The 26,834-nt window shown below is 45.2% G+C and overlaps 1 protein-coding gene across 1 annotated transcript in view; it reads left to right on the forward strand.

Annotated features, from left to right (window-relative positions):
* Positions 1–22,191: 22,191 nt before the first annotated feature.
* The window catches only part of PLCD1 (phospholipase C delta 1), a 100,906-nt gene continuing 96,263 nt past the window's right edge, over positions 22,192–26,834 (forward strand). The window contains exon 1 of the mRNA XM_054016588.1: positions 22,192–22,453. Coding sequence (XP_053872563.1) covers positions 22,420–22,453 — 34 coding nt within the window. The 5' untranslated portion in view covers positions 22,192–22,419. The remainder of the gene's footprint in view (positions 22,454–26,834) is intronic.

Consider the following 26,834-nt stretch of genomic DNA (forward strand, 5'->3'; position numbering starts at 1 on the left):
GGGGTAATAGGAGCCTATATAAGAAAAAGACCCAAAAATCGGGACTGTCCCTATAAAATCGGGACATCTGGTCACCCTAGTCTGATCAGCCTTATATCATTGTCTGTATATTTATTTTGTTCAAACTCCAGAAATGGTAACCACACATTATAAAATGTACTTGATCCTAATAGGTGTTATTTTTTTTCTTTTCAATAATTTCCCACGTCTTGTTTCTCTATGCCATATAGATCATTGTTGCAACCACTGTTATATATTTGCAACAAATCTTGTACAAAGGTTGTTAAGTGAGGTGTCTATGAAAAGGTTATGAGTTGCTGGTTATGATTATGCTATCTGTATGTCTGTATCATTTTTGTATTTGAAGTTATGAATATTGACTCTATCCCTGGATTTCAAATGTTTGCTCCTGGGGTAACGCCCACAAAGTAGTTAGCCAGCACATCTTGGAGGGACTATGCAAATTGAGTGGGCATCAAAAGAACATTTAACGGACAATGGACCATGGGAGACTCCTATAGGCACTGAATGGAATTTCCTGCAATGACTAGGTGAAATGCATGGACATTTGAATTGCCCATGTGACTCCAAACTCCATCTTGTTGCATCCGAAGAAGTGAAGTTTTTACCCACGAAAGCTTATGCCCAAATAAATCTGTTAGTCTTTAAGGTGCCACCAGACTCCTTGTTGATCTTGTTACTGTAATTTTCCACAGTAAGAATGATGGGTTTCCCTCCACATGGCAGAGGATATAAAAGGCCCTGGAAACCCCTCCATTTTTCCTCTATCTTCCTCCATCCTCTTTCTGGCTCAAACCTCAGGACGATGAACTTATATTAATGGGAGCATTCTAATCAATGGACTGAGGACCTTCCAATTATTTGGAAGCAGCCAGAGTCTTGACTTAAGCCAGCAGTTTATTCCATCATTGCTACAAGCCTGAACCAAGAACTTTGCAATCACTGTATGTATTTGATTCCTTTAACCAATTTTAACTCATACCTTTTTTTCTTTTTATAAATAAACCTTTAGATTTTAGATACTAAAGGATTGGCATCAGTGTGATTTTTGGGTAAAATCTGAGTTATATATTGACCTGGGTGTGTGGCTGGCCCTTTGCAATCAGAAGAACCTATTATTTGATGAGACTGGTTGTAAAGAACCTCTCATCTCTGAATCCAGTGGTTTTGGTGGTGATATAAGAACTGGAATGCCTGAGAAAACTGCCTTTATATCTTGTTAGCCAGGGTGGTGAAACAGAAGTTTACTGTTGTTGCTGTTCCTATGGGGAATTAGCCACCAGTCTTGGGGTGTATAGGCCCTATTTCTCAGCAGTTCATCCTGAATTTGGCAGCCTCAGTTGTGACCCACTGAGGCACAGTTACATCCTAATAGAAGATGATAATTTTTTTTTCTTTTGTAATAATTTTCCACATCTTCTTTCTACGTGCCATTAATGCTGGGTCCTTTTTCCAAAAATGAGCTATCACATATCTGGCTGCTTGTTATGTCTTATCAAAGGGTCCTTCCTTGAGTCAGTGATCTCCTTCAGGCTGCAACTTAATAGAATCACCGTGGCTTCACCGTGGATAGCGGGATCAGGCCCTGAATTAAAAGTTCACTTGATGCACAAGTTAGAACAGAGCCCAGGTTGCTCTCCTATGACCATGTTAGCTATGCAGGGCTGACAGTAGAAAGAGTCACAAAAATGTAATTTATTCAATAAAGTGCTCAGATATGATTCTGAATATATACAAATGAACAGACGTACACAGTCACATTGTAGAGTAGAACCACACTTTCAATTTATTATATAAATGGCTTGTTTTAATTCGGTTTATCTTGCTCCTTCACATTAACTGAGCTATAACAGAATGTTATACCTCATCCCTGGTTATACCTCATACCAGGTTACTGTAAATAGAGCTTCCAGTACATGTTTTAGAACAATGATTGGCTAATTATGATACCATATCCATATCGCTATGGATCCAGCAAATGCCCAAATAATAATGGAATAATAATAGTTTTCAGTGTCTTTCACCAAAAGATTTCAAAACAATGTACAGAGATATTAATGCATTTAGTTTCATAACACCCATGTGAGCTATGTTAATCTGATTAGATTTCTTTTTACAGATAGGTTAAGTGACTTGCCCAAGGTCATGCTGCCAGTTAATGGTAGAGAAGCATGATGTTGCCATTTGCTTCAGAAGAACTGCAACATTCTCTCTTACTACAAATTCACAGATTTTGTTCTTTTGCCATAACAAGATGGTGGAAATAAGATTTTGCCCTTAAACCAAGTTTGTGCACTCCCATAATAATGTTTCCCAGATGCACTCCCATCCTGTGTTCCTCTGTCACTCTGCTGCCCTGTAATGAGGGACTCTGTTCTCCATATGCCCACAGTAAAACCTTCACAAACAAACACTGTATTAAGGCAGCTGTTATGGTCAGAGACACAACCATGTAAAAATACCTCCTGTTTACTTAACCATTCTGTTCTTCTCTATGTGTGCCTTCAAAGGGTATCTATTTCCTTTACTGGCAAAACCATGTGTTTCCTCCTGTTAGCATTGCACAGCCAATACAGCTGTGAAAGAGTCATCTGGATTCTGCTCTCCCTCATGCATTATCAGCAGAATTATCACCTTTATTACCGATGAGGATATCTGGCAAGAGCAGAAATAACACAATTTTCAAATCCCAAGCTGAGATTGCACATCTGACAGTTGAAAAAAAATACTATTTTGTCTTATGCACTGAGCAGTCTTCATGCCGATTGGTTAAAATCCCAAACAGATCAGCTTTTGAAAATTACTTCTCAGTTTTTCACCCCTCCTTTGTCTTATCTCTGTAATAATCAACCCCTCTCAGGAGCTCTGACTCATGCCCAAGGCATCTGCCAATTTCTCCCCAAGGAGGCTGGGAACTTGCCTAATTTTCTTGGCGTTATTTGGAAATCACCTGTGATTGGTAGTTTCATCTGGATATTCTTCTTCATTTCCTGTCCTAAGCTACAACCCTGGCATCATTCTTGACATTAAACCTTCCTCCACTTCCCACCTCTCTCCTAGGTCTGCAGATTTGCCCATCACCATAATACTGCCCTGGTTCACATCAATTCTGTGCCCCTTTCCCCTTAAGTTGTCCTCCCTCAAAATGAAATAGAAATAGAAAATAGAAATTAATGGAGATATCCTATCTCCTAGAACTGGAAGGGACCTTGAAAGGTCATTGAGTCCAGCCCCCTGCCTTCACTAGCAGGACCAAGTACTGATTTTGCCCCAGATCCCCAAGTGGCCCCCTCAAGGATTGAACTCACAACCCTGGGTTTAGCAGGCCAATGCTCAAACCACTGAGCTATCCCTCCCCCCAAATGGCTGCCACCTCCCATTGTTCCCAGACAAGAGTGAAGCCAAGTGGCCCTCGTCTGCCCCTCCAATGCCAGGAGGCCAAGAGGAATGCTTGGTCCCATTGAAAGTTATGGAAAATAGATGCCCTTCTCAAGATGGCCACATGAGGGCAATGTATGGCACCTCAGTCCCATTGAAAACAATGGGAGAGATCAGCCATTTTGGAGGAGGGCAGTTCTGAATGGGACTCTCTTGAGTAGGTTCTTTGTCAGTCCCTGCAGAAAGAGAAACTTTCATTTCCGACAAATGGGGCAGTGGAAGAAATGAGCATTAATCCCTGAGAGAAATGTAGCCCTGGCAGAGGATTTCAGAGAGTGTTAACAATAGGGGAAGTGATTTTTAAGGCCAGAAGGGACCATCACCAGTATTGCCAGCCTCATGAGATCACAATGCTATTGATGACTCATGTGACACCAGCTTTTATTTCAGACCTCACAAGACGTTCTTTGGTGAGCTGGAATGCACATACCAGACTTGGGAAATTCTTGTAACCCATGTGCACCTCCTCTGTGCTCCATGCCAGTTGGTGCTAAGAGGTGCTTGGGTCTCAGCATCATTGCCAGTCTGGGCTCCTGCCTCAGCTGAAATCCCATCATAGTTGTCTATGGGGATTCACAAACCAATAAAATTACTGGTCTTTACTCCATTGAGCTTCTTAAATTAGACTAAAGGGGGAGAGAGAGAGAGAGCGCATCCAGAGGACAAGGGATGTGAGAGCTAAAGGTGATGTGATGGGCACAGGCAGAGGTAACATGTAACTGTGACTAATAGGGGGGCACATGATCCCCAGAACCTTTCAAGATTTTTTGGGACACCTCTGGCACGGATGCCCGGCGGTGAGGAGGCAGCACTCCCACTGGTAGCAGCACTCTCAGTGTGTCCATGCACGAGGGGATGTAGGAAGCAGCAGGCCAGCTGGTTGAGTTCCTTCCCTGCTACGTGGGCTGCTTCACCTTCCCGGCTGCTGGAGTCCTATGCGTTGCCTCTGCCTCCACCCCCCAACTCAACGGATGCAAAGCAAGCAGCAGCGCTGGGACTCCACCAGCAGAGAAGGAGAAGCAGCCCAATGTGGCGGGAAGGAGATCAGACAGCAGACAGCCACTGTTGCTAGGGGAAGCGCTGCCTCCTCACTGCTGGGTGTCCCTGCCAGAGGCATCCTGAAAAATCCTGGGTGGCATGTGACCCTGCACGCTCCCACCCCACCCGCTGCTTCTGGGCACAGGTGCAACTGAGAACATAATTCTGACTCTGCATCTGACTTAGAACCATCTTTAGCCCCTCCTGCTTAGCTTCCTGCTACAGATTTAAAGAGAGTAAACATATCATTACACCAGGAATATATAGTAGGGCTGTCAAGTGATTAAAAAAATTAATCGCACGATTAATTGCACTGTTAATAATAGAATACCATTTATTTAAATATTTTTGGATGTTTTCTATATTTTCAGAACACGGCTGCCACCAGAGGGTCCCTGGGCCTGGACCCAGAGTAGTGGGCAGGCCAGGGTCCCCTCCTCCACCTTACATTGCACCTGGCCGTGGAGGAGCGTGGCCTGATACAGAATGTGGCTTGCCCTTGAAGCAAGGGGCTAGACATTGGGGCTGTAGTTGGCCACTACGGCAGGTGCAGACTGAGGACTGTGGATACCCCTGGAAGGGGAGAGAACCGAGTGGGGTACAGCCGGAGGACTGTGTCCAGAAGAGGACGCCGCAAGCCAGGGAGCAACACAGGTCCCAGACACACAGCAGAGCAGAGCAGACAACGGGTGAGACACCACCTGCAGAGGGTGCTCCACAGCTGGACAGAGCTAATTCCCAGAGCAACCAGCAGGAGGTGCTGTGGTGGTGAGTCTGTAACTCATTACAAGCCCCTTATTAAATATTTGTTTCTCATGTAGGTACTTATACATGGTCATGAAGACACCTCTTACCCTTCTCTGTTTTGAATTGAATAGATGGAGCTCCTTGGGTCTAATCTGGTTATCATTCTTGTGGCTCTTCTCTGAATCCTTTCCAATTTATCAACGTCCTTCTTGAACTGTGGGCACCAGAACTGGACACAGGATTCCAGCAATGGTCACACCAGTGCCAAATACAGAAGTAAAATAACTTCTTTACTTCTACTCAAGATTCCCCTGTTTGTGTATCCAAGCACTGCATTAGCCATTGTGGCCAGTGTTGCATTGGGAGCTCATGTTCAGTTTATTATCCACCACAACCTCGAAATCTTTTTCAGAGTCACTGCTTCCTAGGATGGAGTTCCCCCATCAAGTAAATATGGCCTACATTCTTTATGCCTAGATGTATACATTTACTTTTAGCCATATTAAAACACATATTGTTTCCTTGTGCCCACTTGCCAAGTAATCCAGATCACTCTGCATCAGTGACCTGTTCTCTTTATTATTTACCACTCCCCCAATTTTTAAGTCATTTACAAACTTTATCAGTGGTGATTTTGTTTTCTTCCAGGTCATTGATAAAAAAGGTTAAATAGCATAGGGCCAAGAACTGATGATGATTTCCCACTTACAATTATATTTGAGACCTATCAGTTAACCAGGTTTAAGCATTTAATATGTGCCATATTCTAGTTTTGGAATTAAAATGTCTTTTGTTGCCAAGTCAAATGCCTTACAGAATTTTAAGTATAATACATCACCACTATTACCTTTATCAGCCAAACTTGTAATCTCATAAAAAAAAATCAAGTTCATTTGAGAGGATCTGTTTTCCATAAACCCATACTGATTGGCATTAATTATATTACCCTCTTTCAATTCTTTATTAATTTAGTCCCGTATCAGCTGTTCCATTATCTTGCCTGGGATTGATGTCAGACTGACGGGCCTATAATTACCCAGTTCATGTTATTTACCATTTTTAAATATTGGCACAATATTTTCTTTCTTCCAGTCTCTGGAACTTCCCTAGTGTTTCAAGGCTTATTGAAAATCAACATTAATAGTCCAGAGAGCTCCTCAGCCAGCTCTTTTAAAAATCTTGGATGCAAGTGATCTGGACCTGCTGGTTTAAAAATGTCTAACTGTAGTAGCTAATGTTTAACATCCTCCTGAGATACTAGTGGAATGGCAAGTATTATTATAGGACTATCATCTTTTTTCTCCAAATAAAGTACAGAAATATTTATTTAACACTTTGCCTTTTTTTGCATTATTATTGGTAATCTAGTAATGGACCAGTACCATTGTTAGTATTCTTTTTGCCCTTAACTCTGCTGGCCATAGATTTCCCCTTGTGTCCCTTTGCTTCCCTTATCAATTTACAGTTCCTAGCTTCTGATTTATATTTATTACTATCAACATCCACTTTCCTCCATTTGTTTATTTATTTACTTATTTATAGCTGATTTCACTTTTCTTCTAAACCAGGTCAGTTTTTTAACCAGTATGGCCTTCTTCCTTGATTGTGGGACTATGCCTTTTAGGGCATATTGTAAGGTGTTCTTAAATTCCTAATTTTCATTCACATTTTTCTGATTAAATTCTTTCTCCCAACTGATTTGGCTCATCATTGTTTTCAGCTTTGTGAAATTGATCCTTGTAAAGCACCAAGTATATAAATCACTGGTCTGGACTTTATTCTCTTTGCACTTGTACCTAAGTTCCCATGAATTTTTAGTTCTGTGATCAGTTGCTCTTTATCTGCCAAGATGAGGTCGAATATAGAATTTTCCCTTGTTAGAGGCAACACTTTTTGAGTTAGGAAATTGTCATCTGTGAGATTTAGAAATTCCAAGATGTTTTAGTACTGGCAGAATGAAACCTCCAGCATATGTTACTCAAATTGAATTCCCCCATGATCGTGCACCTTTTCTTCCCTACACATGATAGGTGTGTAAGTAGTGTGATTTGGTGGTCTGTAGCAGATACCAGCGAGTATACCATCTTATGCTTTATCTGTTAGGACATTAATCCACAAGCATTCAAGATTATTTTCTTCCAAGATATCAGTGACTTGGAAACATGAAATGCCATTTTTGATATAAAATGCCACTCCTTCTTCCCTTTTGTCCACTCAGTCCTTCCTAAATAGGTTATAACCATTGATTTTAACATATCAATCGTGGGAATTATCTCACCAGGTTTCAGTAATCTCAACTAAATCAATGCTTATAAATGAGCAATTCCAAGTCTTTTTGTTTGTTACTCAGGCTCCTGGCATTGGTGTACAGATAATTAAATAATTTCTTCTCTTCACGTCCTTTGGGTCCTTGATTAGTTTTATTCTTAACATCTTGATTTTGTGCTGTGTAGACTAGATTAGATAAAGCAGTCAAGAACAGATCTACTGTACAGACAAAGTACAGAAAAGTTTGAGGAATTGTCCAAAGTCTCAAAAAATTAATGGCACAGCCAGAAATACAATGCAGGAATCATAGAATATTAGGGTTGGAAGAGACCTCAGGAGGCATCTAGTCCAATCCCCTGCTCAAAGCAGGACCAAAACCCACTAAATCATCCCAGCTAGGGGTTTGTCAAGCTGGGCCTTAAAAACCTTTAAAGATGGAGATTCCACCACCTCCCTAGGTAACCCATTTCAGTGCTTCACCACCCTCCTAGTGAAATAGTGTTTCCTAATATCCAACCTAGACCTCCCTACTGCAACTTGAGACCACTGCTTCTTGTTCTGTCATCTGCCACAACTGAGAACAGCCTAACTCCATCCTCTTTGGAACCCCCCTTCAGGTAGCTGAAGGCTGCTATCAAATCTCCTCTCACTCTTCTCTTCTGTAGACTAAATAACCCCAGTTCCCTCAGCCTCTCCTCAGAAGTCATGTGCCCGAGCCCCCTAATAATTTCCGTTGCCCTCCGCAGGACTGTCTCCAATTTGTCCACATCTCTTCTGTAGTGCGGAGACCAATACTGGACACAATACTCCAAGTGTGTCCTCACCAGTGCTGAATAGAGGGGAATAATCACTTCCCTTGATCTGCTGGCAATGCTCCTACTAATACAGCCCAATATGCCGTTGGCCTTCTTGGCAACAAGGACACACTGCTGACTCATATCCAGCTTCTCGTCCACTGTAATCCCCAGGTCCTTTTCTGCAGAACTGCTGCTTAGCAGTCGGTCCCCAGCCTGTAGCAGTGCATGGGATTTTTCCTTCCTAAGTGCAGGACTCTGAACTTGTCCTTGTTGAACCTCATCAGATTTCTTTTGGCCCTATTCTCCAATTTGTTTGGTCACTCTGGACCCTATCCCTACCCTCCAACGTATCTACCTCTCCCGTCAGTTTAGGGTAATCTGCGAACAGGGCCAGCTCCAGGCACCAGCTTGTCAAGAGCGAAGGACCTTCCGCCGAATTGCTGCCGCAGATTGTGATCGCGGCTTTTTTGTTTTGTTATTTTGGTTTTTTTTGTTTGGCTGCTTGGGGCGGCCAAAACCCTGGAGCTGAGGGTGCAATTAATCCCATCATCCAGATCATTAATAAAGATGTTGAACAAAACCGGCCCCTGGACCGACCCCTGGGGCACTCCGCTTGATACCAGCTGCCAATTAGACATTGAGCCATTGATCACTACCCATTGAGCCCGACAATCTAGCTAGCTTTCTATCCACCTTATAGTCCATTCATCCAATCCATACTTTTTTAAACTTGTTGGCAAGAATACTGTGGGAGACCGTATCAAAACCTTTGCTAAAGTCAAGATATATCACATCCATCACTTTCCCCATATCCACAGTGCCAGTTATTTCATCATAGAAGGCAATCAGGTTGGTCAGGCATGACTTGCCCTTGGTGAATCCATGTTGACTTTCCTGATCACCTTCCTCTCCTCCAAGTGCTTCAAAATGGATTCCTTGAGGACCTGCTCCACGATTTTGCTGGGGACTGAAGTGACCTCCCCCGATCGCCATGAATTTTCAAAGATAATGGTCAATGATCTGCAATCACATCAGCCAACTCCTTCAGCACCCTTGGATGCATTAGATCTGGACCCATGGACTTGTGCATGTCCAACTTTTCTAAATAGTCCTTAACCTGTTCTTTCACCACTGAGGGCTGCTCACCTCCTCCCCATACTGTGTTGCCCAGTGCAGCAGTCTGGGAGCTGACCTTGTCTGCGAAGACCAAGGCAAAAAAAAGCATTGAGTACTTCACTTTTTTCCACATCTGTCACTAGATTGCCTCCCCCATTCAGTAAGGGTCCCAAACTTTCCCTGACCACCTTCTTGTTGCTAACATACCTGCAGAAACCCTTCTTGTTACCCTTCACATCCCTTGCTAGCTGCAACTCCAATTGTGCCTTGGCCTTCCTAGTACACCCCTGCATGCTCTAGCAATATTTTTATACTCCTCCCTAGTCATCTGTCCAAATTTCCACTTCTTGTAAGCTTCCTTTTTGAGTTTAAGCTCAACGAAGATTTCATTGTTAAGCCAAGCAGGTAGCCTGCCATATTTGTTATTCTTTCTGCACATTGGGATGGTTAGTTCCTGAACCCTCAATAAGGCTTCTTTAAAATACAGTCAGCTCTCCTGGACTTCTTTCCCCTCAAATTAGCCTCCCAGGGGATCCTGCCCATCAGTTCCTTAAGGGAGTCTAAGTCTGCTTTTCTGAAGTCCAAGGTCCGGATTTTGCTACTCTCCTTTCTTCCTTTTGTCAGGATCCTGAACTCAACCACCTCATGGTCACTGCTGCCTAAGTTGCCACTCACTTCTACTTCCCCTACCAATTCTTCCCTGTTTGTAAGCAGCAGGTCAAGAGGATCACAGCCCCTAGTTGGTTCCTCCAGCACTTATACCAGGAAGTTGTCCTCAACACTCCCCAAAAACTTTCTGGATTTTCTGTGCACTGCTGTATTGCTCTTCCAGCAGATGTCAGGGTGTTTGAAGTCCCCCATTAGAGCCAGGGTCTGTGATCTGGAAACTTGAGTTAGTTGTCCAAAGAAAGCCTTGTCTACCTCATCCTTCTGATCCAGTGGTCTATAGCACACACCCATCACAACATCAATTCTGACTCCCTCTTCTAACCAATAGACCACTCACTTAACTGGCATTGTAGTTGCTTTATGTTAATAGCAGCCTCATGGTTTCTTGTTTTAATTTCTGAGTATTGTTTCCATAGACACTATTTCCCCCAATTTGCTTATATCCATTCCCCCTCCATTAACATCAGTGGGAAGTGTGCATGTGTATCTGCAGGCTTTTATTACTTGAGAATCCTGCAAATAGGAGAGAGAAGGAAATGAATCATTTTAACAATAAGCTTTGACTGTATTGAGGCTGCAGATCTCATGAGGATGTGCCAAAAGATACAAACTCATTATAAAACTAATGAAACTACTTAAATGGGCAACCTTCCAGGTTTCTTCCTCATCCTTTAACCATCATGATAAGTTTCACTTCCACAAATCCATAGAAGCAACAGCATATATTGCTCTACTTGATCTTTCCATGATTACAGAAAATATAAGTGCATAATTATGGAGTTGTTGCTTGTTCCTCCATTGTTAAGTTTCATTTTGCTCTTAAAGCAAGGATTCATCTTCTCTGTTGTGTATGAAAAATACAGCATATGCTCCCCCAAATTTACCGCACTTACTCTGAGTATAGAACAGTGCGGCCAAGGCAGTAGTGTGCCAATGCACTTGATTATGCCAGCAATGAATTTGGCTCTATACCTGCAATACCAGTTTTCTCCTTCTATTGGCAAAATTTGCTCTCCATTACAGAGAGACATAAATGTGGAATAACTGTGCTGGAGTCAATGGATTAACTTCAGATTTATGGCTGTATTGAGCACTGGAAACGCCCATTGACTTGCAAGCCTGCTTCTTTCTTAGGACCTGTAGCAAAGCGAAGACTCACCGGTGCAGTGCCTCCTGCTGGTCATCTCGGGAATTAGCTCTCCAGCATACAGAACGCCTCCTACTGGCCAGTGTCTCACCTGCCACTGGCCCCATGTCCCTCCCAGACCCCAGTGCCCTTTTCCTCAGGGTTCTGCCCACCACAGAACCCCCACACACTGGGTCTCCTCTCCCCGGGTAATCCCAACCCTCTACACCCACCTTGCCTCAGTGGCTACTGCCAGTCATCATATAGCCCCTGCTCACTGGGGCAGACCACAGTCTGTAAACCACTCATCATTGGCAAGGGGTTAGGACCTGCTGCCTTTGCCTAGTCCTGGGCTACACCCCTGCAGCCCCAGTACCAGTTTAGGCCTTGACCAAGGCCTCAGCCTCGGGAGTTGCCAGGCTGGAGCTTCTCAGCTCCTCTGCCTTTTCCCCAGCACTGCTCTGTCCAGTACCCTGCCCCCAGGCAGCTCAGCTCAGTCAGCCAGCCAGCCAGCCGGCCGGCCGGCCGGCCAGCCCTTCCTTCACTTCCTTCTCATCTCCTTGCCTTCTGGCCTGGTAGCTCTTTTATAGGGCCCAGCCTGGCCCTGATTGGCTGCCTCCCAGCCTCTCCTTATTGGCTCTCAGCCCCAGCCCTCTCCAAGGGCTGGCTTTTAACCCTTCCAAGGCCAGAGCGGGGTGACCACCCTGCTACAGGACCCTATACTGTAACTGACTCTAGGTAGGTAGAGACCTGTGCTCTGACAAGTGCCATTGATGTCAGCTGGGCTTCATCTATGTGAAGATGTCCGGCAGTTTAGATCCAGTGGCAGGATTTGTCCTTAGAGTCTAAGGTCTTATAGGCAGCGAATGCCTCTTATTTGTTCTCTGATGTGCTATGTCTCTCTAAGGAGATATAATCATAATGTGAAAAATAAGGCCAAGGTTTTCATATTTGTGTGCCTGAAGCTCCCCGCCCCCTTTATCATGCCGCTTAGAGCGGCAGGACTAGCAGCTGCGGCACCACGCTGCCCGGCAGGAGCCAGCCACACTGCCCAGAGCGCTGGTGGCGCGGCAAGCTGAGGCTGCGGGGGAGAGGCCAGGGGCTAGCCTCCCCGTCCGGGAGCTCATGGGCCAGGCAGGATGGTCCCGTGGGCTGGATGTGGCCCGCAGGCCGTAGTTTGCCCACTTCTGCCCTAGCCCCTGGCCTAAAGATTGGGGGTTGTCGAGCACCAGCCCTGCCACATAGGAGAGTGGAAGGTGAGTCCCTGAGGTCAGGCAGACCTCAGGGTAAAAGGAGTGGGCTCGAGGACTCAGATCCTTTCGCTAACCAATTTCACTCAGGTAGTGCATAAGCCAGGAAATTGCCGCACAATAGCGAGACCATTTCCCCACTTACACAGAGAAAAGAAAGCAGTCACCACAAACTTTGGAAGAGGCAATAGGGAACTTTTTCTTTGGTGGTGAGGGTGTGTGGGCAAGAATGAGGGGCGGGTGGAGGCAGCCAGGAGGCACCTTCTCCTTAGGAAATACCTGGTAATCCTGAAATGTTACATTCCTTTGAGATGATAAAGAACTTCTTCCTATAAATGTCATTCAACAAACACATTCCTCAGGCCTTCATCAGAAGATCAGCACATCAATCTCTGCTTAATTTGAGTTTCATTGTAGTTTAGAGTTTGCCTCTAAATAAAAGCACAACAACCCTTCTTCCCTTTAAATTCCATAAGCATCTGGCTTCCCATGGGTGGATTGGCCCTGATTTAACCTGTGTCTACATGGAATGTGCCAGGGGTTGGGGTTAGCTGTCCTTTACCCTACACATTCCCTATTTTATTGAGGAATTTATCATTACAGTGAGTATGGAAACCTAGGTAGGTGGTGGGGGCCTTTTTACACAGATCCTGCCCTCATCTCCACAGAGATTACTCTGATCTCCTTTCCACCCCACATGTCAGGCTAATCAAGGTTTAGAACATTACCCTTAGTAAAATTTGTAGCACTGTCCTCACAGTCTTTGGGATTGTAGTAGAAGTGACTTGGGCAGCCAACTGTAAATCTACAGTATATGTTATCCAGGCACTGCAAATACCCTGATCTTCCCTCCTAATCACATTGGGGAAAAGAGTCAATTTCTACATTGAGAACTGGGAAGTTAAGGTTCAAACGGGATGTTTTTAAACCTCTGTTTTTGCAAATTCCTTTCTGAGCATCTTAAATTGGCAGATGAAATTGAGCAAGAAAAGCAGTCTGTTAGAGCTCACAGTAACCTCTTTGGCTGATTACACAATGGCTGAGATAAATCTGAGATCCATTCATGCTCTGAAATAGCAATGCTTAAACACAGTAAATCAGATTCTGATCTAAGTTACACTGGTTAAAATCTGGAATTACTCCACTGATTTCTGTGGAGTGAGTCTGGATTGACATTATTGTAAATGAGATCAGAATCTGGCCCACTCACTATGGTGTACGAGCTATGTAACCAAAAGGAGATGGTGTCTTTCTGTTTCCTATGTATATCTCACCTTCCAACATAGAGAATTCCCATCCTGTTGCCATTTTGTGCTTCACTCCAGATGGAGATTATTACTGAGCGAGTCACTATTTTCTCTTTCTGTCTCTGTCGTGGAGTCTTTAGCCCTAACTCTGGGCTGTGGATGAACTGAGCCATGGAATATGTGGGGGCAAGAATAGCTGTGTGGCACCTTTATGCCTCCTTGATTCTGGAGGCAGCTGGGGGAATGGGGCTGTCCCCAGAAAAAGCCAGAAGCTCTGGATGTAGAAATAGCCTGTTTGTGAGAATCAAGGAGAGCACTGTGCTTGAAGACCAGTGTTTGTTAAGGAATTTATTATCAATGTTGAAGACCAATGCCTCTCTCCATCTCCAGAAATGTTCCCTGGGGAGCACAGCCCCTTAGCACTCAGCATCAAGTGAATACATTCCAGGGTTTGTGCAGGAACTGTTTTTGCACAGGATTCAGAACCAGGTCTGGGTGATGGAGCTGAGATGTTAAGGCCATGAACATCAGAAAAATCAAGGTGATGGTTTCCACAGAAGCTGTAACTCCTGCCCAATCTGACAGTGGGCCAGAATTTGGCTGGCAGCTGCACAACGAAACCCTTCCCCCTCCGGGGACCCTGTGCCCAATGTGGGGCTGAGGAGTGCAGGCTTTGCTCCACCCTTAGCAACCTTGTGGCTCCTACCTCTGTCAAAGGGATGGGAAGAGGTGGTGTGAGGGTGGAGCCATGACCACTTCCCTTGTCTCATCTTTGGTCAGCAGAGCTAGCCAGGCAGAGAGCGGTGAGCATGTGGCACCATTTCTAAAGTTGGTGTAGCTATTATGCTGGTGTGTGTTGTCTGGGAAACACTCGGCTGTATATGCCTTACTGCATGTACTGTAACGAGAGACTGCTGAGCTGGAATTGATATGCAAACTAGATACAATCAACTTAGGCTTGAATAAGGACTGGGAATGGCTGAGCCATTACAAACATTGAATCTATCTCCCCTTGTAAGTACTCTCACACTTCTTATCAACCTGTCTGTACTGGGCTAGCTTGATTATCACTTCAAAAGTTTTTTTTCCTCTTACTTAATTGGCCTCTCAGAGTTGGTAAGACAACTCCCACCTGTTTATGCTCTCTGTATGTGTGTATATATATCTCCTCAATATATGTTCCATTCTATGCATCCGAAGAAGTGGGCTGTAGCCCACGGAAGCTTATGCTCTAATAAATGTGTTAGTCTCTAAGGTGCCACAAGGACTCCTGTTCTTTCTGCGGATACAGACTAACACGGCTGCTACTCTGAAACTTGTCAGTATACAGTGTGTGTTCAGTGTGTCAATGAGATCAGTTAGACCATGGGATAGTCTCTCAAGAGTGGGAATGGAAAGTCTATTGCCTGAATCATTTAAAACCGGTTTGGAGTACGGGAAGGAACTATCCTGCTGCACTGGCAGAGGATGGATACGTAGCCTATTACTACTATGTGTCTTCTGTAACTGGGATGGGTTCTATTAATGCTCACTTTAATATAAGACAAATAAGGGTAGAAGGGTAATTCAGTATATGGACATTATTTACTAGAGAATGATTGCATAATTCATGATGAATGACTGAGTGAATCATTGTATGATAATCCCTAAGAAAAGCAGTGATGTACTTAATCCATCTCTCCTCCTCTTGTCATGTGTTTTACTGTCCAATTTATTCTGTAGAGAGCTGGAAAACACAACAGCGATGTGATGCACAGAGAACAGGCATAAATGTGTGGGTGATGACTAGGGCCCTACCAAATTCACGGTCCATTTTGATCAATTTCATGGTCATAGGATTTTTAAAATTGTAAATTTCATGATTTCAGCTATTTAAATCTGAAATTTCACAGTGTTGTAATGGTAGGGGTCCTGACCCAAAAAGGACTTGTGGGGGGAGTCACAAGATTTTTTGGGGGGGGGTTTGCAGTATTGCTAGTCTTACTTCTGCGCTGCTGTTGGCAGCGGTGCTGCCTTCAGAGGTGGGCAGCTGGAGCGCGGCGGCTGCTGGCCGGGAGGTATGGTATTACCACCTTACTTCTCCGCTGGTGCCTACAATGCTTGGGTCTCAGTCAGCAGCCACCACTGTCTGTCCGCCCAGCTCTGAAGGCAGCAGCACAGAAGTAAGGGTGGCATGGTATGGTATTGCCACCCTTACTTCCGCGCTGCTGCTGGCGGGGCACTGCATTCAGAGCTGTGCGCCTGGCCAACAGCCACCACTCTCCAGCCGCCCAGCTCTGAAGGCAGCGCAGAAGTAAGGATGGCAATACCACAATGCCCCTAAAATAACCTTGCGACCCCCATGCAGCTCCCTTTTAGGTCAGGACCCCCAATTTGAGAAGCGCTGGTCTCTCCTATGAAATCTATATAGTATAGGGTAAAAGCACACAAAAGACCAGATTTCACAGGGGGGGAAGGGACCAGATTTCACAGTCCGTGATGCGTTTTTCATGGCTGTGAATTTGGTAGGGCCCTAGTGATGACCAGAAGATATGGAGAGTGTAAATGATTGGTTCCTGGTCCATCAATGTAGTATTTTGAGTCCTGATCCGGCAGCCATTATCCTTGTGAGTAAAGATTGCAGAATCTTGTGCTAGATAGAGAATGAAGAATCGCAACATAAGAACTGCCCGCAAAGGGCTTTCCTCTCCTTGATTCAGGTGCCATTATTCAGTTGCTGTTGTCATTTTTATTGTTACTATATTTCTTTCTTCTTCCTCATCTCCAGCCCACCCCTTCTTACTGACAAAGGGCTGGAGGGAAGGGATGGATCTTACATCAAGCTCTGGAGATGGGTCAATGTGAGATGGGTATATTGCAGGGTTCAATCACCGACTCCAGAGCTGGCAGAGGCTGGCAGTGCCATGAAGGCAGAGCACACAGCCTTGAGTAGGGGGACGGGGACGCAGTTTGAGGAGCACTGCTGATTGACCCTGGAGAATTCCAGACCTTCCTCTTTGGCCAGGAAGGATGATTCTGGGACTAAATGCCATGGCAACAAAGGGAGGGAAGGAAGGTCACTTCACAGCCATAGAATGCCAGCTCACTGGGATTTATGAAATAAAGTGCCCTAAAATGTGCATAAAACACTGTGGTGGGAGGCGTAGCTGCATTCAGCTTTAAGGCCATTGCTCACCATGAGATTTTGGGTGTACTTGGAGTGTGCACAGGACACCAAAGGGAACAAATGTAGCTCCCCAAAGTGATTTATTGAAGTATTGTGGAATTCAGGATTTCAGCTCATTGTCAGATCCGGTGCCTGGAACGGCTTCATCTGCCATTTCATAGTGGTGTCAGGAACAATCCACTTTGTGTAAACTGCAGCATTCAGGAGCCATTCAGATCTGCTACTTAAGCCCTGACACCCTCTCTAGCACCAGCTCTGCCACCATAACTTGTGTTAGAAAATATGAGGGGCAGGGCAGCACTGCTGTTCACTTTCAATAATATTAGTAACTGAAAACAACATGATGCAAGTTGCAAGTCTGGTGCCACAAAGCTGGCTGAGCAAGGCAGAGCAGGGCAGGGCTGGGCCCAACTATGCCAACTTTTTGTTTTTTGCCTGGTTGCAGTAGGAAGGAGACCTCCACACCCTGAGGATTCTTCCCATATCCCCTCTCTCCCTCCACTATGGCATAGTGCCCCTCCTTTTGGCCTGGTGAAAATCCCTCCCAAGTCCACATAGCAATCCTCCAGTTAGCCCAAGAGAAATCACTAGACCAGGGGTCCTCAACCTTTTTCTTTCTGAGGACCCCCAACTTGCTTTAAAAACTCCATGGCCTACCTGTGCCACAACAACTGATTTTCTGCATATAAAAGCCACAGCCGGCATTAAGGGGTCGCAAGCAGGGCAATTGCTTGGGGCCCCATGCAAACTAAGTTCGGCTTCAGCCTCGGGTGGCAGGGCTCAGGGCCGTGGACTTCAGCCCCATGTGGTGAGGCTTTGGCTTTCTGCTCTGGGCCCCGGTGAGTCTAACACTGGCTCTGCTTGGTGGCCCCCCTGAAACCTGCCTGCGGCCCCCCAGGGGGCCCAGGACTCCTGGTTGAGAACCACTGCACTAGAGAGCAATTTTTAAATTAAATTAAATTAATGGAGATATCCCATCTCCTAGAACTGGAAGGGACCTTGAAAGGTCATCGAGTCCAGCCCCCTGCCTTCACTAGCAGGACCAAGTACTGATTTTGCCCCAGATCCCCAAGTGGCCTCCTCAAGGATTGAACTCACAACCCTGGGTTTAGCAGGCCAATGCTCAAACCACTGAGCTATCCCTCCCTCCGATGCCAGGTGCTTTCTCAGTACTCCTCCCCAGTTCCCTGTAAGTCGGACCAGAGCAATCCTGCATGGGTGGGAGATGGACCCGATGATCGACCCAGCGTGACTTTTCCATTTCTATCTTCTATGATTCTATGAAGACAGAAGCTTCCTAGAAAGCAATGATATGTGGTGATGTGGCGTATGTATGGTGGAGCTGTAACAAAGGTCACACATATATACACTTCTGAGACTGCCAGCACGTAACTCAGTGCAGATTGTGGTGGTGACGTTTTGTGATATAGACATTTGAGACCTAACTTCCAGAGGTGTTGTGACTACCCATAACTCCAGCGGAAGACAGTGGGAGGAAGAGGCACTCAGCAGCTCTGAAAATTAGGTCCATGTTGCTCCTCAGGAAAAGGACTGAGGCCACAAATTCATTGCAAATGCAACAAGCCATTGAGTGGCTGTCTGGTGGGAATGAATGACTTTTGGTTGCTACTAACTTGTTCTATATTTGAAGAGTCTATCCAGGGGTAAAATAATCTTCATCCAATTTCCAGCCCTGTGGTCCATTCACACTTCTTGAAGATGGACATGCTTGATCTCTCAGATGATGACCCATCTCCACAACTAGTGCCGCCTGCTGGCTAATTCAAGAAACTACACTGGTGCTGGTTTCTGTGAATGTTGTCAATGGCATATGCTATGTTAATGGCTGAAGCTTAGTATTTACCTATCTACCTTGCTAGCAGGGGTGGCTCCAGGCACCAGTGCAGCAAGCGTGTGCCTGGGGCGGCAAGCTGCGGGGGGCGTGGGCCGGTCGCCGTGAGGGTGGCAGTCAGGCAGCCTTCGGCGGCGTGCCTGCGGGAGGTCCGCCTGTCCCGTGGCTTCGGCGGCGGGTACGCCGAAGACACGGGACTGGCAGATCACCCACAGAAACGCCGCCGAAGGCCGCCTGACTGCTGTGCTTGAGGCGGCAAAAAACATAGAGCCGCCCCTGCTTGCTAGGTATTTATATAAGAGTCATAGTATAGGAGCTGGGTATTTGAGCACCTAGTATCTTTAGAGAGTGGAAAGGTTAGCATAAGAGCCAACTTTAACTGCATTCAGAATGGGGCTAGAAATTTGATAATGAAGCTTTAAAGATCAGGAAAGAACCGATAGCACTCAGCACCCAGTGGGAAGCATTTCTCAGCCTCTGTTAACTGTGAATTGAAATGAATTACGAAAAACAAACACATTCTCTTGGAGATTTCTGGTGATGGCTGCCATTGCGCTAATGTGTTGGTGACATTAAATTGGCTCTCATCCTGTTCTAATACAGGTTCAGCCAGGTGAAGAATGGTGTTCTCAACGTTTCATTGCATTTCTTAAATTCATACCTCTTCACCAGCCAAAGCCCAAATGTGGGACGCAATGTGTGACGAAGACCCAAAATGAGGGTTACACAGACTTCATTCATGGAGGAATCTTAAATTGCTGTGGGATTCCTTCCTTTACTGTAAATGACTCCTTCCATCTCCTCAGTTTCCTAATTCTTTATTTCTGACATCAATTATTTTCTACAAACAAAGGAGGGGAACCCCAAATGTGCATGGAATGTAAGTAATGGTGGGACTAAAAGGAGTGTCCTCTCTTGAAATGAGGGCCAGCTGAGAGGTACGCAGCATCTCATGTGCTTGCAGTCAGCTGTAAGGGTTAATTATGTACGTATACTGTCCCAGCTTCTGAAGTTTGGACACCATGGGCCTATCCTCTAGATATACAGATACAGCTCCCATTGCTTTCCTTTATCTGAGGTCAGAACTTGGGCCCTAAGTGGGTTATTTTCTTGTTGGTCTATTTTGCCCTGAGTTTGCATGTATAACTCCTGCTAGCCTCACAGTGTTATGTTTGTGTTCACCAAGGAGACAAAACATACCTATAAGGCTGTGAGTTAGTGAATTGGCTGATTCATGCACAGTTTAATCTTCTCCTTTCTGTTACCACTGGTTCCTGAAGCCCTTCAAAGTGCCGTGCATCCTCCATTCATCTCAAGGGATGACAGCACAGAAACTCAAACAGTTTCATTCATGTACATGAATTCTGTTGATCTTGAGAGGGCCAGGAGCATGTGGGCTGGATCTGAGGGAGCCCAACCCCAAACATAATAATTCTCTGCACTGCTGTGGTGCGACTATTTTTGGAATACTGTTTTAGGTTCTGGGCACTAATTTACCGGAGAGATAGTGGTAACTGGAGAGAAACAGAGAACAGCAAAATGACAACAACATTTAAGTTTTGTGTGACCACTTTGAAATAACTCTGCTCCTCTTCACTTATCCCTGCTTGTGAAGATTGTGTTGCCCCCATCACTTCCGCTCCACTAATGTTTCCAAGCTTCTTTGCCCATTTGTTAGTTTCTTGTGCAATCACCTCTGTGCTTTCTTCCACACGGCCCACAATATGTGTGATAGAACTTCCCCGAGCACATCTGTAAAGCCCCTACCCTAGCTGACTTGTATATAAATTGCCTATTCCCTTTCCCCAGCTGATGTCTCCATATTTGTTCTGAAACGGTGGGGTCCCCAGACCAGAGACAGTCCTTCTTGAGTGTTTGGAAAATGTCTGGCAAATGGTGGGCGTATGGATGATAATAAATAATAATAATAGTAACAACAGCAAGGAGATGGGGGGACTGGTTTGTAGAAAGGCAGTGAAGGAGCTAAATGTCTACAGCTTGGTTAAGATTTGGATTATAAATTCTTTGTGTTCTGTGCCTGTGCAGGACCTAGCACAATGGGCTCCAAGGTGCTACTGCAGTATGAAGACAAATAAGAATGATTCAGAGAGCTGGTTGAAAATGTTTCATCTAAAAAGTTTTTTTTTTCTTGGACAAAAAACGACTTTTTGACCAATTTGCTTTAAATTTTTCATTTTCTTGCCAAAAAAAAAAAAAAAAAGGTAAACGGAAATGAGAGTACTCATTTCTCTTTTTGTGTTGTTTTATTTTTTGGCTGGGCTTTGCCCCTTTTTTACTTTGATCCTCTTTTCAAGTAGAAAATAGCAAAAATGGGAGGCGAGGGACTAGGGGTATGTCTACACTACCCGCCAGATCGGCGGGCAGCGATCGATCCAGCGGGGATCAATTTATTGTGTCTAGTCTAGACATGATAAATCAACCCCTGAGCCCTCTCCCATCGACTCCTGTATTCCAGCGCCGCGAGAGGCGCAAGCAGAGTTGACGGGGGAGTGGCAGCAGTCGACTCACTGCAGTGAAGACACCGCGGTAAGTCGATCTAAGTAGGTCGACTTCAGCTACGTAGCTGAAGTTTCGTAACTTAGATCGATTCCCCCATGCGGTGTAGACCAGGGCTAAGTGAGTTAATATCATTTGTTTTCAACATCTGTGTCCCAGATCTTCAGCTGCGGCAAACTGGCAAAGTTCCATTGACGGCTATAAATCTATGCTGATTTATACTAGCTGAGGCTTTGCACTGTATCTCTTCTAGTTTTGTATCCAAATGCCCCTGATTAAAAAACAATTTGTTTTTTAGCGGAGGTTTCCCCCTAAACTGGAGCACTCTACTCCCACCATGCAAGCAGTGCCTTTCTGTTGTAGACGAAAATGTAACTCAAGAACAGGGAAAGATGTCTGTAGAAAATCATTTAAACAGAGTAAAATTTTGGGGCAGGGCAGAGTCCTTCTACATTCCACTTCTGTGTCTAGAATTTATAGCCTGTAAAGTCTCCCGTCTCTAAGTTCCTGTGTCTATTCTGAGTGCGCTTGTGGTTTGCAGATTCTATTTCTGCTCTTGGCAATTTGTTCCACACACGTTTACTCCCTCTGCAGAATGTAATTTCTCCTGACAAGCCCTTTAGTCTTACTGCCCAGGCCTTGACTTCTGCAAGTGTCTTTCTCTGGATTGGGGGCCTCGTACCCTCTGGGATAGTTTTGTGGCATCCACTTTCTTCTGTGAACCGCAAATGTCTCTGAAAAGAGCAAGCAGTGAATGAAAGGGTGTTTCTGCCAATCTCAGCCACAGCAGAAACAGAGCTGGGATGAACCAATGGGCGGAGGCCTAGATTTCAACTGCAGGCAGGGACATGAGAGCTGGGAGGGGTTTGTGCTGTGTGCAGAGCAGGCACTTGGGCTCTTGGCATCTCATAATCATTTTCTGTGTTGTGACTGTAGCAACTCTGTGCTGCAACAGGGAAATAAACGAGTCACCCGTGCAGAGGAATACGTCCACGCAAAGTGAGGGTCCAGTGATACCAACCAGCTTGGCTAACGGACTTGTCACGAGGACAGAAAACAGAGTGAGCCTGGCACATCAGGCTCCCACACCAAGTCACATTCCAACATCTGGGCACATCAGTTCCAGGAGCTCTTTGCTGCTTCTTCACATCTGCACTTTTCCCCACAATGGAATACAATGGCAGTTTCTTTCCTTGCAACAGTAAGTCAATAGTGGGGACTATACAGGAGAGTCTCATCTTACGCTGGGGTTACGTTCCGCTGTCAGCGCTTAAAGCGAAAATCGCGTATAGTCAAAATTGCATTGAGTGTAATGGCGGGTGGAATCGCCCGCACTACAGGTACAGTATTTAAATGGTTATTTTTCTCTTTTTTTGTTTTTGCCGACTGCGCAAAGCTGAATTCGCGCATGTTAAATGCGTGTAAGATGAGACTCGCCTGCAAATATCTATGCATTTGCAGGGCTTCTTCTAACTCCTCCAGAAGGGGGTGTGTGCGTGTGTGTAAAACTTTATACAGAACCATTGCAGTGAGTAATGTTACAGTGATGTGTCACTGGTCAAACCTTACACCAAGGAAAGAACTGATATTTCTTTTTCATTGGGGTGATTTGTGTTTGTCGGAAGGTGTTTCAAGGATGTGGAGCTATGATAATATGAATGGAAGATTCCAAAAAGTTACGCTTCAACTATCCTTTTGAAACACACTAAAATTTCTTCAGGATGAGACTGAGGCTTTGTCTACCCTGCACTTTCGTCCGTAAAACTTTTGTCGTTCAGGGGTGTGAACTCCCACCCCAATGTCAAAAGTTTTACTGAAGAAAAGCACTGGTGTGGACAGTGCTGCTCTCGTTGGGGGTGGATTTATTTTGTTGGCGGGAGACCTCTCTCCTGCCGACAAAGAGCGGCTACACTGCGCACCTTTTAGCGGCATGGCTGGAGCGGCACAGCTATGTCGCTAAAAGATGTGTAGTGTAGACAGCCTGAGACAATGGGACAGGACAGAGCCTCAGCTGGTGTAAACTATCCTAGCCCCTTTGAAATCACTGGAGCTCTGACCGTTCACACCACCTGAGGAGCTGCTTCCCAGACACGATAAAAGCGACTTTAAAAATGTATCTAAAATGAAGAAATCTCCTCCTCCTTTCCAGTGAGGGAGACTTGTGTTGTCTGAATCCATGTATTTACAGCAACTAGGATGCTTGATAACAGGAAGAGGAGTTAATCAGATCTCCCTTATTCCCTTCCCCAACTTTACTATGTTATTATGTTACCACTTCATGTTATTTTATTCTCTTTAATGAGCAGAAACAGATAAGCACCCTGCATACCTATGGCTTATGTACTGTAATGGGATATTATGATCTAGTAGTAATTGAAAGAGTGTGTTCAAGTGCCTATTCTTTTTCAAAGGCATCTGTGTAGGTGATCTCTTGTTATAGAGGCAATTTAAACTGAAATATATAGATAGATCAGGGATAGGCAACCTATGGCATGTGTGCTGAAGGCGGCACGCGAGCTGATTTTCAGTGGCACACTCACTACCCAAGTCCTGGCCACTGGGGGCTCTGCATTTTAATTTAATTTTAAATGAAGCTTCTTAAACATTTTAAAAACCTTATTTACTTTACATACAACAATAGTTTAGTTATATATTATAGACTTATAGAAAGAGACCTTCTAAAAACGTTAAAATGTATTACTGGCACGCAAAACCTTAAATTAGGGTGAATAAATGAAGACTCGGCATACCACTTCTGAAAGGTTGCCGACCCCTGAGATAGATAAATGAATAAGTGCCATGCATATCTGTGGCATTAAATATAATCAGCCGTTTTCAACAAGAGAAGTGGAGGTAGATCCCACATGCTCAGGATATCTTTCCTCCGGGTTTGTCAGATGTTAGAAATCCATCAGTGGGGTGAAATCGGGATTAATGTTAGTCATTGCAGGGGAATTATTAATTATACAGCTCATAAGGGAAAAGAAAGGCGAGGAAGGCATCTGGAACTATTAGGAATCATTCCCATTCTGATTTCTAGGTCATTTTTAAGTGGATACTAACTATTCAGTCTTGGGAACTGGCTAGTTGTTAGGATTTCAGTGGCTGTTTGTATTCTTTGCTGCCTGTCTGAAGCAAAAAAGAAGTAAATATTGCATAATCTTAGAACTTTTTTTTAAAATGGCAATTTTTAAGATTAGAGCCCTTTCATGCACACACACAAGCACAGCATTACCTTCACATGCCAAACTGCTCAGGTGAGCAGAGTTACTCACATGCTTACCTATGTGCAGGATCAGGGGAAATATTGACCCGTCATGTATGTCAAAGTGTCTAAACCGCACAAACTCTCTGGTGATAGGTGCACTGTAAAACGGGTGGGCACTGTGGCAGATAGATGTTGAGGCTCCTACTGTTTCTAAATCTGGTCAAGTGGAGATATAATAATTAATGTATATTACAAAATTCAAATAATTAACAAAGAAAAGAACATTAGAAGAAACAACAAGCACAAAATAATACTGAGCTTAACGAATCCAGTGGTTCTTAAAAGATTATCTGGGTATATTTTACTTGATCAGTTCCCTACCTGCGGCATACAATAGTTTAGTCTCCTATGGGCTGTAATAGGTCGGTCTAATGTTAGTACTAAAGGATAGCTAGCAGGTGCTGGGTGGCGTTGGTGGCCTGTTATATACAGGAAGTCAGATTGGATGATATGGGGGGGGAGTCTTCTTCTGGTCTTTAAAGAGATTCAAGGGATCGTCCAGACTAAAAAGCCATAAAAGTCCAATACATATATTACAAGCTAGTGAGTGTGCTCAGTGAATTTGTAGGCTGGTTTGTTGAGGAGAGCTGGGCGGAGAGCTGGACTGGTCAAGTTTTGCCAGTTACACCGGTACAGCTCCAATCAATCAACTTTTCTGTGCCTCATGTCTGGATTTGTTTGGTTCAACTGTAGGCGCCTCAAGGCTGAGATCTTATCTTATTACTTGTTCTGTGAAATGCCATCTCCATTTGTCGGGCAAGAAATCTGGCGGATTCCGCAGTCCATTAATTGTTTCTCTTCTGACTCTACCTGGCATTTCTATCACAGTTCATCAATTAAAACATGGCCTACAGTCACTGTGTGCGAAGGACCACAGCCACATTAAAGGAAGGCGACTGCATTCTGCTGCAGCAAAAATACTGGAGTGGGAGTCAATAGTAAAGAGGTTAGAAGTATTCATAAAATCCTTATTGAATGGTTCACTTTCTTGTTTCCCATGTCCCCAGCAGAGCCCTGAGGATTGTCTCTTTCCCCGCCCTGAATTAATCCCTTGAAGCCACATGTCATAGTCCCCTATCTTTTCTACCTAGGGGCACTGGACCAGCTCTGTTTGGAATCTAACACTGTTAGGCAGAGAGGGGTTCCTGTTGAGTAGTCTGCAGCCATCCCTTAACCTCCCCAAAGGTTTGGCATTGTGCTGATTTTTCTGGCACAGTTAGTTCTGGGTAGGGAAAGGCTGGGACCAGGACTCTCTGTTAAACTGGAGAGGATTTCTAACCCACACAAAACTAACCTCAGGGGTTGTTCTGACTAGTAGGGAATAGTGATGGGAGCACCCAAAGCCCGCAGTTGGGATTGGGACCCTGTTGTGCTGGGTGCTGAAATGCACATGGACCCTAGGGTGAAGACCAGGCCCAAGCACAGACAAAAATAATACATGGGGCAACAGTTCAGGCATGCCAGGGTGTGAAGGCAAAACTGTAGGGTGGATTTGGGGGGGGAGGGGGGTGGAGGGTCTTCATGAGGAATTTGAAGAGGAAGAAGGAGCACACTTGGTAGGTCGAGAGGCTGCTCCGTGCAAAGGGGCAGGGATAAAGCTGAGAGTGGGAGAAGGCAATGACGGGAGGTGAAAAGTTGGAAGGTGTGCAAGGAATGGGGGAGAGGGGGAAGGGAGAGCAGAGATAGAGCTGAGATTGTGCGGGGCAATGAAGGCCAGGATGAGTATCTTCAACTGCTGACCTTGAATGCACAGCACTGGCAGGCAGGCCCGGCCTTATGGGTGGGCAGTGTGGCAGACTGCCCCAGGTGCTGTGGTCGGGGGGAGGGGTGCCTTGGAGGCAAGGAGCAGGGCACGGCTGGGGTGTGAGGCTGCGGAAGGGAGCTTGGGGCAATGTGGGGGAGAGGCAGCAGGGCCTGGGGGCGATGGGGGGTGGGGAGGCCTGGGGAGGCAACACGGGCCAGGGGTGCCAAAATACACATTCTCCCAGGACGACATTTTCCCTAAGGCCAGCCCAGCTGGCAGGCATCATTGCAAACGATGTGGGGAGCAAAGAATAATTCCACCTAACACAGCGATGAAAGAGATGTAACCAAGTGTGGTTGCAGGAAAGCCACAGAGAAGTGAAAGTTTGAAAGTGGCAGTATGGCCACAGATTCAGAGAGATCCCTGAAACGGCCTGGCAGGTGTTTAAAGTGAATATCCGAGGCTAAACAGGTAAACTTCAAAGCCCTCACAAGACAAAACGGATCAGCACTAACACCAGTAAAAGGATCCCTCAAGCACATTTGCTGTTGTGAAGGGAGGAGCAGGCAA

This window comes from Malaclemys terrapin, chromosome 2, assembly GCF_027887155.1.
Source record: "Malaclemys terrapin pileata isolate rMalTer1 chromosome 2, rMalTer1.hap1, whole genome shotgun sequence".
Classification (NCBI taxonomy): domain Eukaryota; kingdom Metazoa; phylum Chordata; order Testudines; family Emydidae; genus Malaclemys; species Malaclemys terrapin.